We start from the raw sequence: 15,976 nt of genomic DNA, 5'->3' as shown, positions 1-15,976 counted from the left end.
GATACTCAAGAATGCCACCTCGAGTAAAAACTTATAATGGCTAACACAACAAACAAATATTATTGGTCGATCACACCCGTATATCGTAGCTTCAAAAGTAGGCGGGTATATACTTCTTAAAGTGGTTAATGAACACTTACCTTTTAATATTAACATCCGAAGAGTTGCGATGTTCACCAGTAAGGGAATTTCATTCAAATACATGCCTGCATATTTATTGTGTCTATACAGAATGCGTTTTGTAATTAAAACCACCCTCGCTGTGTTTTAAGTTCCCATAAACGTATAATTATTTTAGTGTTGCTTAACACTTGGAAGGAGCGAAGCAGTTTCTTTGCATAATGGTGTCCTGTTAGGCTAATTCTTCATCTTGAAATATGTAAACTGTTATTACTCACCACATAGTTTTAATAGTTATTTTCCATTATGTCATACCTCATATATCATACGTTTTACTAACAAGCGCTCATGGTTAGTCCTCATCTGAGCTTTCTTTACATTCGCAACTACACGGCGGCCATCTTGGATTCTTAGATCATAGGTCGAGTGCTAAATCGACCAAGGATGATCAGCTTTTTTCTAGAGTCACTCCGGTTCGAGCCTCCACGAAGAAAGGTCGCGTTTTGATTATATAAGATGCTAGTTGGTGGATGAGCAGCAGGACAGTTGAAACGCCGATCCAGTTTGCAGTCGATAAGGGTTTCTTCTATCTACCTTAAAAATTTTTGCTTGAAAGTTAAATGGGTTCATCTTCACGAATTGTCTCGTTGTTTTGATACTGGTCTGTTTACTTCCTGTGGTGACTCATCCGCGACATAGAATCTTCATCTATATTTTTATAAGTCGGTTAACGTTTTCTTTTTCTGAACAAAATAACTGCTCAGCTCTACAAAACAGATATACATTAATATTCCAGAGTTTAATATATCCTCCGCTGTTGTAATCCGGACAATCAACGTTAAACAGAATAAACCTTTTAACTTATTGAGGCTCCATTTGTTTGAAACTTTTTTATGACTAAGTAAGTCAATACAGTGTAGTACAAAAAGGGACAGCAGTACGCAACAATATCTCAAGTTATTGAAATACTTTTGCAAAAATCTTAAATGCATAAAAGACAGATTTTCTTGAAAGGTGTGCCGATATCTTAAAATTTAAGAATAAATCATTGAATACGTCTGAAATCAGTGCCAAAATTTCACGTTGCGTTCAGCATATCCACAGGCTTATTAAAGAAAGTAATTCTGACGTATTTCATTTTGCCATAAGCAGCATAAAAATTGTCATTTTTGCACTAGTTAAAATTCTTAAGAAAAATTGTTTTAAAAAGCTATTTGAAAAAAAAACACTACTTACCGGTGTGTTTACATCCATTAACGTTTAATTGTGAAGTCAACAAAGTCACTGATCCTGAACCATTTTATACCAGGCCTAACCTTAATAACATGTGTAGCATACACTTTCTAATGTTATTAACCACCCTCGTACTGTCTGGCACCAGAAATGCAGAGCCAGACAGTTGCGACAATACGGTGTTTAATACTGGCGTCTAAAAATAATACTTCTTTGCGGAGTTCGGCAACATGCCCCGTACTTTTATAAATCGGGTTTACTGTGATGAGAGAAGTGCATTTGTTGTGTATTCAATATGTTATATGTCAAATATATAATGAAACTTCGAGGTTTATCACTGTTTGATATCTTATAAAATGAAAATTATCAATTTCAAACAAATGGTTAGGTGTTTTAAGATGGCAATAGGAACGCTCGAGTAAATATTAAGCGAGATTTTATTGTTTGTGACCGCAAAGTTAATATTTTAATTGACCAATGTTACATAAGTTATTCGTAACTTCCACGAAATTCAATGGATTGACACAGTTATTGTTTTAGTACGAGGCTTCTTGACATGTGCAAATCGCTCTCATTGAAAATAGCTAACGGCAGATTAAGCGATGATAGTCTATGCGCTTTGACGTTCATGAATTCACGTGGTTCTAGTCTCACTGATTACTTGTTACGTCTTATAGTTTCATTTAAATGTCGAATCTTACTCAGAATGGTCAGATAATTGGCCGTAAATATTTTATATCACGTGAAATACGGACTACTGTAATATCAATAAGTAATAATGAATCGATTACAACACGCATGATCTGAATAGATCAGCATCGAAACGATTTTCGACAAAATATAATCTAAAATTTACATCCATTAAACAGTATATGCGATGATTTCGATTGTAATAACGTTGCCAGTATTAATTATTGCGTGGAGAGATTCTCGAAAGTACTAAACAAAGCTGGTGATACTTTATTTTCGAAAACCGTTCAACGTCGGCAATCTAACCCTAATTACACATCCTTTAAGAGAGTAAAGTGGTTTGATAAAGAGTTCCGTCTAGCAAAACATACCTAAGTTAAAGTTCTAATGGGATCCATGTGTATAATAAAGGCATATCAGAAAGCAATAGAGTGATTATGATAAATATGAAAACCGTATACAAACGTAGCAAAACAGTTAATGAAATCATAAGCCTGAGACTCTCAAAGTCTATAGATTTTTGGAAGCTTGTTAGCAAAAATAAAACCAACAAAAGTGATTCGTTATCCGTTGATGATTTTTATGATTATTTTTCTTCTCTCCAGAACGATTTAAAAAGCGCACTTCATACCCAAGCAGAACAATTGTGTAGTTCATATAATGTTAACACTGATAACGGCATATTTGAAGAACTAGATAGTCCAACTACAATAGACGAATCAGAAAAGGCAGTTCATCGACTCAAACGCAGTAAATCGTGTGGTTGTGATTATTTCTTAAACGAATACTTCATTGAAAGTTTTGATATCTTATCATCATATCTGTTACAGATAGTTAATGCTGTGATGAATTCATGGTATTTCCCTACAGAATGGTCAAAGGGTTTCATTGTGTCTGGCTGAAAAAGAACGACCAGGACGATGTCCGTAATTATAGGAGGATAACTATGGTAAGATGCATTTCCAAACTTTTTACGAGCATTCTAAATAGTCGTTTAAATAATTGGATTGAGAATAATAACCTTTTAAGTGACGCACTATTCGGAGTATAAAAGGGCCTTTCGGCTATTGACGCAATTTGTGAACTTAATCAATTGTAAAAAATATGTTGTCAATGCTAACGGACGCTTGTATTGTTGTTTTATCGACACGACACGTGCATTTGATTCGGTCTGTTTGAATGGAACATGGTTAAGGCTTTTACACGCAGGCATTAACGGTAAATTATTAAGAATGGTTAACGGCATGTATTCTCAAGAAAAATGCTTTGTCAAAAAGTGTAAAGCATACTCGGATTTCTTTAATTGTGCGATTGGTCTCCAACAGGCAGATTATCGCCGGTGCTGTTTTATCTATGTATAGATGACCTTGAACTATTTTTAGATATGATGACTTGATATTTATACTTAAATGCTTTTTTCTGATGATATGGAAATATTCGGGAATTATGTATCTGACATTCAACAAAGTATTAAAAACTGAAGTGAATATGTTTAGGGGCTTGAATTTAATATCAGCAAAACTAAGATAATGATGACTAGAAGAAGAGGGCCGTCTTTTCACAATAAAAATGCGATCATTTAAAGGTGAATTTAAGCGCCCACCCGCCCCTCCGTCCATCCGCCCGTCCGTCCGTACTTCCGCCCACCCGCCCGCCCGCCCGCCCGCCCGAACGCCCGCCCGCCCGCCCGCCCGCCCTCCAGCCATTACGCCCGCCCGAACACCTGACCGCCCGACCGCACGCCCGCCCGCCTCTCCGTCCATCCGCCCGCCCGTCCGTCCGTCCGTACGTCCGCCCACCCGCCCGCCCGCCCGCACGCACGCCCTCCCGCCCGCACGCCCGCCCGTTGCCCGGCCGCCCGCCCGCCCATGACCGCCCGCCTGCCTGTGCAGGTAGAGGAATACACAATTCAAATGTTTGTGTCTAGACTAATTAAGATTTACACAAGAATCATATTGACGAAATATTATATTATATTATCATGAAATGGATAATAATTAAAAATAAATGAATACAATACACACTTTGTAGTATAAAATAAATAACAATTCCAACAATAAATTAAATTAATATTAATTCATAATTTTATGATACACCGAATGTTAATTTATAAGAACTGTTAATATTGGAAATGGTATTTACAAATAAATAAAGCGAGTGTATTAAAGAAAACTTGTAATATTATTACTAATCAAACCACTCATTAATTTTACCAAAAATCAAGTTCAATATTATAACAGGTCGTCTCAGGTCCTTTTATCTAGTACTACAATCGGTAATTACAGTCTGCATTGCATACATACTCAATTTTCTCTATTCGGTTCTCTTCATGAAAGTGAACAAATTGTTACTGTTTTAGATAGCTGTTTGTGATAAATCTAGTTTTACTTTCGTTTCGGACATGATTTTACAAAGGTAAATTCATTATAAAAAGTGATTGATAGGATGGTGAAATAATATTGAAAAAGTTAACTTTTTGTACAATATGTGATTTTGCAAACCAAATGAACGTTGAAAATACACTTTCCGTCCACATTGCGGCATAAAGTTTGGCACTTGTTCAACGCGCGCCGTTTACAGCCTTATAACATTAGACGGATCACACATTGGGTGTATTATTTAGACACGAGATCTTTCTCACGGATGATGATTCATGACTTTATACATATATGCTGAGGTAAGTTGTATTTTGTTTTCGTTTTTACCGTATCTTGTTTGTTTTCGTTTTTAACGTTTATATGTTTATCAAATTACAAATCGTAACTGTTAAATCAACACTTCTTAGATTTCTCTTACTTCTGCCAACTATGTAAACAATATTTGATTTTAAAGCTGTGAAAGCATTTGTGATTGTTTTATTGCGACGCAAATATTGTATTATTATGACGCAAATATTGTTTAATCATGACGCAAATGTAAGTAAACCGATGACTGTTTTATGTAGATTTAGCATATACGTTATCTTAATTAGTGGAGAGCTAAAGCTCAACCTTAAATGTTGCATTGAAACATGTAAATAATATTGATTTGCCACAATTAAGCTATGTCATTTTATCCAGACAAAGAGTATTTTTTAAAGTAAATATACGGATACTAGAATGATGGGGTTAGATGTAGAATTTTAAAGGTTTGAACGGTACAATTGATATTATCAGTATGTTCCGGATTTTGTTTCGACTTGAGGAGTGTTCTCATAATCTAGGCAAAGACCACAAGTATTGGTTATAGCTATAAAATGGACTCGAGTTAGTTTATTTAACCCGGAGTCTTTCTATGTTATCATACGTACGACTGATGATGAGCATTATTTTATCTTAAGAGCAATATATATATGTGATTTTCATTTCGAAGTGTGAATGCAATTCTTTGGGATTTAATTTTTAAGCATATGTATACGTTGTTATAAAGACTTAACAAAATCATTTAAGATGTGTATTCTTGGTTACGTGGATGTTAAATGAAATCCTTATTTGTTTGTATCTGAGACACACACATTAAAGGTTTCACTTGTTTTATTCATAGGTTTGTTTGTCATGTAGCTCCGCCTCCTCAGACACCACCATCTTTAACGCTTGTTGGATACAAATCAATTTGCAAGATAACATGTCAGGGGAGCTTAAATTGCCCTTTGCCTGGCTTCAAGTACAATAGGACAATAGGGGCTGTGTATACTATAATGGCAATCCGATTTACTTGATTCATAGTTATGGGACCTTACAGATGTTTAAACAGAGTATATAATAAGTTCATTTATTTACGTTGTGTAATGCGGTTGCAATTTTCTTGATAGCTCAATCAGATATAGTTTGTAAATCTTGTACGACATATTAAATAATGTTGGCATATTTTTGAAGTTGTGTTTTTCCATAAATATTCTAACCGATGGTAATTAAATAAAGATCGTAATGAAGAGCATTATTCTAACAGATAATGCATATAACCATTCCAATCATTAACATGTAGGAAATATACAATCAAATAAAGTCATAAAATATCATAAAACTAGGTCATCATGTTAAATATTAGATAAAACTTATCAATACTCATCAGTAATAATATGTAACCAAAGTACGCTGAAATCTAGTCTTAAAGTTTATCTCGACCATATCTAGGTCATTTTGTTAAATATTTCACAAAATATTTATCTCTGAAATCAGGTAACCGCTTTCCAATACTCGTCATGACCCAAACGTTTAATCTCTTTCTTTGCCACAGAGGTAAAATTAATTTATCATGTTTCGGTGTACTGTTAAGACGAAATCAACGTGTTGAATGTGTAATAACTCTGAACTCGTCGGTGGGTAACTCACAACATACTTTATTCATAGATTCACATAGATATAAACCTCAATACAAGTAACTCATGACTGCATGCTTTAACAGACAATACGAGTTGTGTCCCTTACATTACAATACTTTACAGAATGCAGAAATATTGCTTGCATAGTTATAAAAGGCATATTTTCATTTTGCTTATTTTACAGGGACAATTCTATTCGAAGTTGAATACATGAGTTTGATGTGTACTTACAATGCCTGAAATTTTAATTGATTTTACGCTTTTGATTTATTTTGGTCTTATATAAAAAAGATAAAAAGCGAACGTGTAAATTGTTTATGTATAAATGTTTACTGGATACATTTAAATTTTTCATACTTCGGTACCTTTTTTCAGATATGGCTATTTAGAAAAAGTGTTCCGAAAGTCGAGCGCAAACTGCTGCGCGTGACCGATACTCTACGTTTTTATTCATCTACAGATCACACATCAATATGCATAAATTGTATTTTATGTTTAATAGCAAGGTCGCTTTGATGCACAAGCTTTCAGCAGGCATATAGATTTTTACTTCTCTGTCAATCCGTCCGTCAATCCTTCGGAGTTTTTTGTCGCCCGTAACTAAAAAAGTTTTTTTATAAGTGTGGTGAAACATACGAAAATATTAATAAGTTAGTGATCATGTGTGCTTGGGTCTTTTGAATATTCGTTTTACATAGCATGGATTCAAATAGAATTGCTGTTAGTAAAAATAAAATAAACATGTTACTTAAATTAATTAACAAGTATTTCCGCTAGATTTATGCACATTTGAAACATATTAAAACGCATGAGCACTTGCGACTTTGGGTTCAATTTTCTATATTTTGATAAGAGTTTTCATACATAAGTGAATGTAAATATATATATTTTCTACGGACACACATCCTCATTTAAAATTAGCTTGTTTGTTTTAAAAGTTTTGTTTTTCTTCCGTTTAGTCTGAAAACTTTTGCTTTGCAAACAATAAATTCAATAACATAATAAATTGCAAGTTGAAATAGAAGTTCAATATACATATCATTTATTTTTATCCAATCGAATTAAAAATACATGAATTAACGAATTAAGATCAAATCGCGAATGCAATTCATTTAACGGAGCTATTTCAGCTCGTCTTGATGATAGGTCAATCCAGGATTAATCGAAGATCATCAAGCAGGAATTGAAACATCAATTCAATTATTCACAAATTTATAGAACCTCTCGTGCATTTTTATTCCATTGAATGCGGAATCCATGTATATATATATTTATTACCGTATCATCTAGCCTGTCATTGAGACTTTTGTACTTTTTTCGAAGTCTAAATATCCATTGTTATATTAAATTACCATTTTACATGACCTGTCACGAAACAGATGGGTCAAAGGGAAATCAAAAACATGTCCTTTGACAATGAAAAATGTTGCGCAAGAAAAAAAACTGGCACAGTGTCAACAATGCTTTAATTGCGCAACTGCTAGTCGCAAAGGTAATCAGATATGTAAAATTAAGTATGACTACTGAAATACACAGGTTTTATAATACTAAAAGAACAAGCAGGCAAAAAATGCCCTTAAAACTTAGTTTATTTTTGATTGATATCTGTTTTTGGATCAAACAGAATGCAAAGATCGAACCAATCTGCATATGATTTTCATCATATCGATGAAATCCTATCGAATGCATTTGTCCTCCTACTTCTGATTCACGCACAGCAGTTATGAGTTACTAGCATTTGTGAATTTAGTACGGGTATACCAGCTATCTAAGGAGACGTATGAGCTGTTAATCTAATCGCCGTGATAACTGAAAACTACGAGGGACCTGAAGTTAACAAAAACACTTTATAAATGCACACAATTTACATTGACGTCGTATGATATAGTCATTAAAATAAGCTATATAATACCATACAGGTTTTAACTATGTACCAGTATAAATACTTCAAGTTGTGAATGTACAGATGTTATATTTTAAACAACGCTGAAACAAATATGGATAACATAATCCGTATACTTTATTATTAGAACGGCAAAACAGTAAAATTGTTATGTAATACAATTTAAAATCAATTGTCAAGTTGAAATCAACGTGGATTTGTTTTGGCTTAAAAAGTTCAAACCTATGCGCAACGCACGCGGACAGTATACAAAATTTAGAAACAGGGTGGTCTTATGTACATGCTATTTGAAGAGAAATGTTTTGACAAGAAATATTCTGCAGTTTTTTTTACACATTTGTGTTTGGTTAAAATCACTTTCATTACAAAAAAATTTGACGTAAATGTATACTTTACATCATTTTGTTTTTCAATTCAACTCAATAGTCAAATTAACGTATTGCTCCAGTTGCATTCATAAGCATAAAAACTTCAGCTTATGTATGTTTATTGTCTTCACAAACGCGTCGGGTCAGGACATTATTTAAGAAGTTAATGGAAATGTCAGGCGTATCCGAATTGTTATTTCTTCATGAATTTAAGGATTTTAAATTGAGCCACATATGTAAACATTTACAATATTATTTTTAAATACTAAAAACAGGTAATCATCTTAAATGTCAATGTCATACCTTATGATCGGAATTCAAAAATATCATATTCATAATAAAAATTGCTTGTAAATTACTTGATTTCCCATATAAAATTTATTGATTCAAAACTACGCGATTTTCATCTTTCAAAAAGGCCAAGGCCCCGTTTCGAAAATGGTTTAATAAAAACACTATGAAAGAACTCATATATGATGCGTTAGTCGGAAATATACTGGTTTATTATAACTTAAAAATACAGTGTCACATTATAACATACTCATCATTGACTGCGTCTTTATTGATAAAATATCGTGTCATCTTTTACTTGTTAAAATGATCATGATGCAAGGTTTTGCATGTCAAAATAATAGAAGCCAGCTAATTTTAGCATTAGCATATTAATAAATCACCTTTCCTAAGGGTGTCATTTAATTATTTACACTGTGGTATGCAACTGTGATTTATTTGTTAATGAGAGAAGCAGTATATTTTGATTTCGAACAATAGAAGTAAAACATAAAAGATCAGAAAGTAAGAGTTACTATGACACTTCGTCTTTCTCAGATATATCTTGAACCCACGCACATTCAGGTAAAGCGTGCACGACATTATGATTTTGTTTTGCAGATTTATTAAAACAAAACTGAAAAAAAATTTGTTAACTATATATGGTCAATACATATTCAAAATGGTTATTTATCATTGTAGATGCATAAGTAGGGTTGAGATTATTTTTATTGTTAAGCTCAAATGAGAATTATGTGCTCAAGGGGGCTATTGTGATTAATATTTGTCTGAAATCCGTCGTCGTTATGTATGCGCATTACCATTCTAGAGGTCACTTTTTCATTCAAACTTGTTCAGAATGTTAACCTTGACAATATCTTGGCCCCATTCGAATTCGCATCGGGTGCGTCCAAAACCTAGTACACTAGGGCAAATGTTATAAAAAACATTGTTACCACTCTAGAGGTCACATTAATGATTCAATCGTAAAACTTACTGAGACGCAATATCGTGCAAAATGTGAATTTTGGTCATGTTCATCCAAAAGCTAGGTAACCAGGTCAAATGTTTTAAAAAGCTTGTAAGATGCCACATTGAGTACACAAACTTAATGAAAGATGGGAATAATTATTGTTTTTACTCAATCTAGAACAAGGTTGAATCCGGTTAACGTGAGTCCAAAAGCTAAGATTCCGGGTAAAATTATAAAAATCTTGGTACCACTCTAGAAGCCACATTAATGACTTGGTGTTGATAAAACTTCATCAAATGGATTATATTGGAATATTTAAGGTTGACTCCTTCAATTGAGACCGATAAAATCTCGGTTAAACGTGTATAAAACTAGGTTACCAAGCCAAACATTAGAAAATGCTTGCTACCACTCTAAAGGCCACATATATTATCCAATCTTAATAATATTTGTTATAATGACATTTTCTCGACCGAGTTCGAATCTTGGTAAGGTGTTTTTTTAAAACTTAAAACTAAGGCAGCATGTTAACTCTGAGAAAAACCTTGTTACCACTCTTGTCATAAATTAACTTAGGTAAGATGTGAACTCTTCTTAGTATTTAATAAAGAATATACTTAGTTTCTCTCAATTGACGACTATATTTAATAATAGTTATTTGCATTTATTGATATTGGACGTACGAATATTTGTAAAACCTTTTTCTGAGAAGGCAGCCTTTAGCAGTTGCACTATATGTCTGTCATCCTGTACATTTCATGTCTCAATCCTTACTTTATCGATGCGCATATGTTTACCATCATAAGATAACGCGTCAGCCGTCACCCAACCTCAACGGTCGAGGGCATTTATACTGGTTAAAAGTCAAGTGTGGCCGTACTTCAGCTTGAATATCCCTCTCCCAGCTAACTTTTGCCATATACGACGGTCTTATGAAATAACTTGGCACTGACAAAATAACTACAAAAATCTAGCCCAAGTTGAAGGTCGCAAGTCAAGGTCAAACGTAACATTAGGACATACATCCGCTTGAATCTGCTTGAAAATCATATATAAACCATAACTTGTCCACGTTTTGGTCAATTTTGAAATAGTTTGGCACATATGCAATCCATCTGAAGACGACAAATGGCTTATTTTATGTGTCTCTGTACCTCAAAGGACGAGTTCAAAGATCATAGTTGATTATAAAACAGATTGTTACGTCATGTGTTATTCGTGATGTTATTTTAAGATTACTTATAAATTTTAAGATTACTTATAACAATCATCAATCGTTAGGAGAAGGCATCTCATGCATACATATCTTCTCCTCACCTAAATTGTTAAAGAAACATCTATCAATCTAAGTCAAAAGTCGCATTTGATCAGCTTTAAACAGCTTTACAATTATGTTGTTAGCCATAATTTTGCCATGTAGTAATGGATTTCAAAATGACTTAGAATAAATGGTCTTCTTCATGACCTGAAGTTAAACGTACTACACACATGTCCTTATCGCAAAGGTAAAGGTCGCATTTAAAATCCGATTCGGTTATAAACTAGCAAATATGGACTGTAGCTGTTTCATTCCTAATGCTTCAATTAGGTTATTTGACAACCTTTAGGGCACGGCATAAAGTGTGTAAAACCTGTCTCTCTATCTCAGAGGTCATGGTAACACTTAGAAGGCAAAGGTAGAATTTGGTTATAAAACAGCTTATTCAAGCTATAAATTTTCAGGTGAAGTTTTCAACAATTCGTGTCACTGTCCTCCTGTGAGCGTTAAAGGACCCTCATTGCCCTCTTGTATCTATTCTTTATTAACATAATAGTGTTTAATTTTTTAGGCATATAAAGCTCATCGTCATTAACAGAAATATACAATAACAGCTTGCGTTTAAAGTATATACAAAACATACATCAGCTTTTAGAAAGATCGATTTTAATAAACAAGATAGGAACTTGTTTTCGTTAAATTTTCTCAGAATAATGGTTTGAATGATATCTTGGCTGGGTTCAAATATTCAGACACCCCATTATATCACAGACATCGAAAACGCTTCTCAAAACAGTGTTGTTCCTTTTTGTTTCAGGTTTGCAATTATTAATATTATGATGTTGTGAACTCACTGTTTTTATGAAAAGTTGGCTGAAGTAATAATACATTTACAATTCACAATATAATTGATATGTCTTCTTCACTTGAGCTAAATAATTAAAAATAACTCGACTACAGGTTGAAGTCACAAGATAGTTCGGACAGAATAAAAAAGTATAAAACATGACCAATTCATAATCTTTATGTTCTATGGAATAATTAACAACATGTTCAAATTTATATAACCGTTATGTCCAAAATAATGTCATTTTGTCAAGTACTGAAACGCGTATTGCCCATATCTCATGTAATTGTACGTATTAAGTTTGAAAAATGCTAAACGACAGCACGGTTTTTAAAATCAAACAAGTTTAACATATGGAAAATATGGTTAAACAAACTATTGCCATTATTATTGAGAATTACTATTTTATCCACAATTGTTTATTATTGGAATTAAACGCATATAACTAATGTATGTTTTACAGGGACTTCGCATGCAAACACTTGGCTCAATAAATACAAACGCTATTGCATTCTGGGATGTGGCTGACATAAGACTATGGCGACTCTATCCTCTGTGTTCACTGAGAAGGAAAAGACAAACTGGCTGAAGGCGTGGCTAATAATTGACTTTGCAAAGTCTGGTTTAGAACAATTTGTGGGGAGCGAGGCTATCACCTTTCACGCAAACATATACAACACTGTTTGGTTAAGTATTCAGTCGCGTACCACGTGTTCAGGCTGTCACACTGCAAACTTGGTGAAATGCCCAACACGAGGCGTATGCAATAATCGAGGAGCAAATAACACATGTAAATCAATGCATGATACCTTGGCAAAACAACCATGACCATGTCCTGTTAATGTGTGTAATAAAGTCCATGACGAGATAGTTAAGCAGCATAAATTTAACAAACCGTCATGGAAGAATACGATGGCGCAATAATGGACAGCAAATCCATGGCAATTGGCCAAGGCATATTTTCCTCCAGACGGATATGCCGGAAATACTTCAGTTCAAGATACAGACTTCAACGGAATCATCAGTTTTATGATGAACTGCAAACATTTTGACAACAAGTTTTCATTCCCAATAGCTCCAGGAAAACACAATCCTCCATGTGTGCTGACAAAAGTGAGTGTATTCTCTTTTTTCATTATTTTCTCTCATATGAAGAGTATATTTTAATTGAATTGCCCGCCGTCTATTCAGCCAAGTTTGGTACCATTTATGTTAAAAGCTACTTGTTGTAAATTTAGATATTAATTCTGCAAAAGTTGTATCAACACATCAGTTAAAGAAAGCAGTCAAGCTATAACTTTTTCTTGGCACAATCTTTTTTAGCCGGCTGAAGTACTGTATATAGACTTTTTGCCGGAATGTCATTACACGAACTCACTTAACACTTAATCTTGGCCATCACAAAGACACCGATAAGCGATATTTCTTGTTTCGGCATGCAGTTGCTCATTTTAGCGCAATCGAGTGCAAAGAACAGGTTTGCAATATTTGTGATCGCCCGGTGTCCTGCACCCGAGTTTTCGTCTGATTGTGTTTGCGTCTTCATAATACGGTAGGATGACCCATTTTCATTTTTAATGGATATGGTCCGTTTATTTGTGAAAAGTCGAATATTACAGTTAGGTAACTAAATATGTAATAAAATAAGTTTAAAATACAACGTATCGAACAGAATGCAGTCACTATTAAGAAAATGTTTGATAATGCCGAGTACTTTTCAAAAGTAAATATAAGTTTATATGTTCTTTTGAAACGTCGATGTATTTTTATAATACAAAGGTTTCGGAGCTAGGGCGGCAGAGGCGGCGGCCGCCGCCCAAATATTTTCGGCAAAAAGGAAATTTCGGCAAAGAACTGTTTTCGTTTTTTTTTAAATTTCAAAACCCGTATATTTGAAAATATCTTTACCACGAATCAAGATAATCACGCTTTCGCGGTTATGACACGTGTATTGTTGATGGTCATCACCCGCCCGCGGTAATATACGTGTCAATTTTGTTGTTCATTGATCGGTCTCTTTTATAATGATAATCCCTTTATTCTTAAGTAATTAAACATGGGAACTTTAATTGTCGTTATGATCTTAGCCTTTGCTTCTTTTTATTAATATAAAGGAAAGTAATGACATGAAACAAATGTGCCGGTATCCAATAGTCCTCAATTATTACAAAATGAAAGATGGATCAAGATACTAGTACCTGAATTAATTGCAATAACTCAAAGTAAATCGATAGTTCTAAAAAACTTATTTAATATTTTTACCACCTTTTTGTGACATTTCAATATGTCAACTCCAAACCAACTTAATGAATTTTAAATAACCAGAACAGAATTTCGGGGAAAAATTCCCGAAGAGCGTTCTTTCAACCAACACGATCCCTATTGTTGTGTCGCCTGCTACAAAGCACAAACTGCGACATATAGGGATTACTTCTCCATCGTTTGTCTGGCTGTCACAACTTTTGTCAATCAGTATATGCCTGCAATAGACGTTTATACGGTCAGGTATCAGTATAAAGAAGTGAAACTTCAGCTGCTGGAGCAGTATTGAATTATTATTTTTAACAATTAGTTGGTCCATAAACACACCAGAATGCGCCATTTGATGCTAAAATTTGCAAACGAGAGGGGGATACCCCCTCCCATACCCACCCACTCCGCCGCCCCAATGTCAATTTGCTTTCGACGCCCCTGTAATAGCATATTGCAATCGTACATTATCAAATACATGTATGAGACGCGGTTTAAGTAAAATAAAATTCATTAGATTAGAGACCTAAATTAAACCTAATTAAAAACACATAAAATCAGTAAAATATTTCCTGTGAACTGGAATAAAGAGTAAAACACTTCATGTATATTGCATTGCATCGCGTTGTAAATATGTATTGTATGCATTAGGTAAAATTATCCTCTTAAAGCATGTGTATTGTCTATACCAATCATGTTGGTTTAATTATGCACGATTGTCTGTGAGGCAAACTTTCGAATAAGTACTCCGACACTATTTAGCGTACATACTTCACACTCTACTGTATTGTTCAGAATAATGACCTTGTAGGAAATTTATATAAAAAAATCAACACATTGCTTCATTTATAAAACATATTATGCCCATTCGAAGTAGGCAGCATATACCAGTCGCCATTACTGTTTTTCGTTTGTATGTCTCTAATTCTTTGAGAAAAATCATGTCTCTGTCAAAATTGTTCCATATATTGGGGTCTTTAGATTACCTTTAGCCTTGTCCACTATCAAAAAACGACATGTCGCCCTAAAACTCCTCTCCGTGCAAGAGTTTTGTTTTACTGATGGGGGAAAAGTCACGGAGCCTTAAATAAAGCGCGTGCAGTTGCTTTTGTGAGAAAACACGCTTGTTTCCTCCAAAAAGACTACTTGTATGTTCAAGATGTTTTAATGCGCATCATGTTTATTCCATTTTCACAATCTTTACAAGAAAATCTTCCTCTGCTTAGAATTATTAAAACCCACGAATGGTTTCTCAAATTCATGCATGCTTGGTCACTTTGTCCGATAAACACTTAGAAATGTATTACATTCTGGAAAAAAATAGCCCACACAATTAATATTACTAGTTATTCGCAAGGAGGCAGTAAATTGTAAGGGGTCATTGACCCCTTGCATCGGATTGTCAACATTCAAAATACTATAATTGTAAATGTTTTAACCACTAACCGGTAAGCTCATACAAAAGTGATGCAGACTTTGACGATTCCATCATAGATTGTTGTTGTTTTTTGCTGCCATTTACTAAACCTGCCGTGAATATTGTTGCCAATTAAACACAGACAAATTAATGAGTAATCATGAAATTAATTACTTACTGATATAACTCATTTACACTTTCGTTCAATTACATACCAAAAACATTTTCTTTAAACAGTGTTTCAATTTTTATATCATTAAAATATTTATTTTGCCACGCCGTTAGCTTTATTTATTATTATAGTGATTTTGCAAGCTATTCCAAAAAAGGTTCCCTTTCTCCTAATA

The 15,976-nt window shown here is 33.9% G+C and overlaps 1 protein-coding gene across 2 annotated transcripts in view; it reads left to right on the top strand.

Annotated features, from left to right (window-relative positions):
* LOC127841013 (uncharacterized) overlaps positions 1-15,976 on the top strand; it is a 64,784-nt gene that overhangs the window by 29,779 nt on the left and 19,029 nt on the right. Inside the window, exons 1-2 of one of the 2 annotated variants that reach the window (XM_052369505.1) lie at positions 4,664-4,720; positions 12,426-13,075. In XM_052369505.1, the coding sequence (XP_052225465.1) occupies positions 12,992-13,075 (84 nt within the window). In that variant the 5' untranslated portion in view covers positions 4,664-4,720; positions 12,426-12,991. Of the gene's footprint in view, positions 1-4,663; positions 4,721-12,425; positions 13,076-15,976 lie in introns of those variants that run through there. The other variant, XM_052369504.1, reaches the window with a different exon arrangement.

The sequence above is a fragment of the Dreissena polymorpha genome, chromosome 8, assembly GCF_020536995.1.
Source record: "Dreissena polymorpha isolate Duluth1 chromosome 8, UMN_Dpol_1.0, whole genome shotgun sequence".
In the NCBI taxonomy this organism is placed as follows: domain Eukaryota; kingdom Metazoa; phylum Mollusca; class Bivalvia; order Myida; family Dreissenidae; genus Dreissena; species Dreissena polymorpha.
The sequence above is the reverse complement of the archived record's forward strand: the minus strand, read 5'-3'. Positions and strand labels throughout refer to the sequence as shown.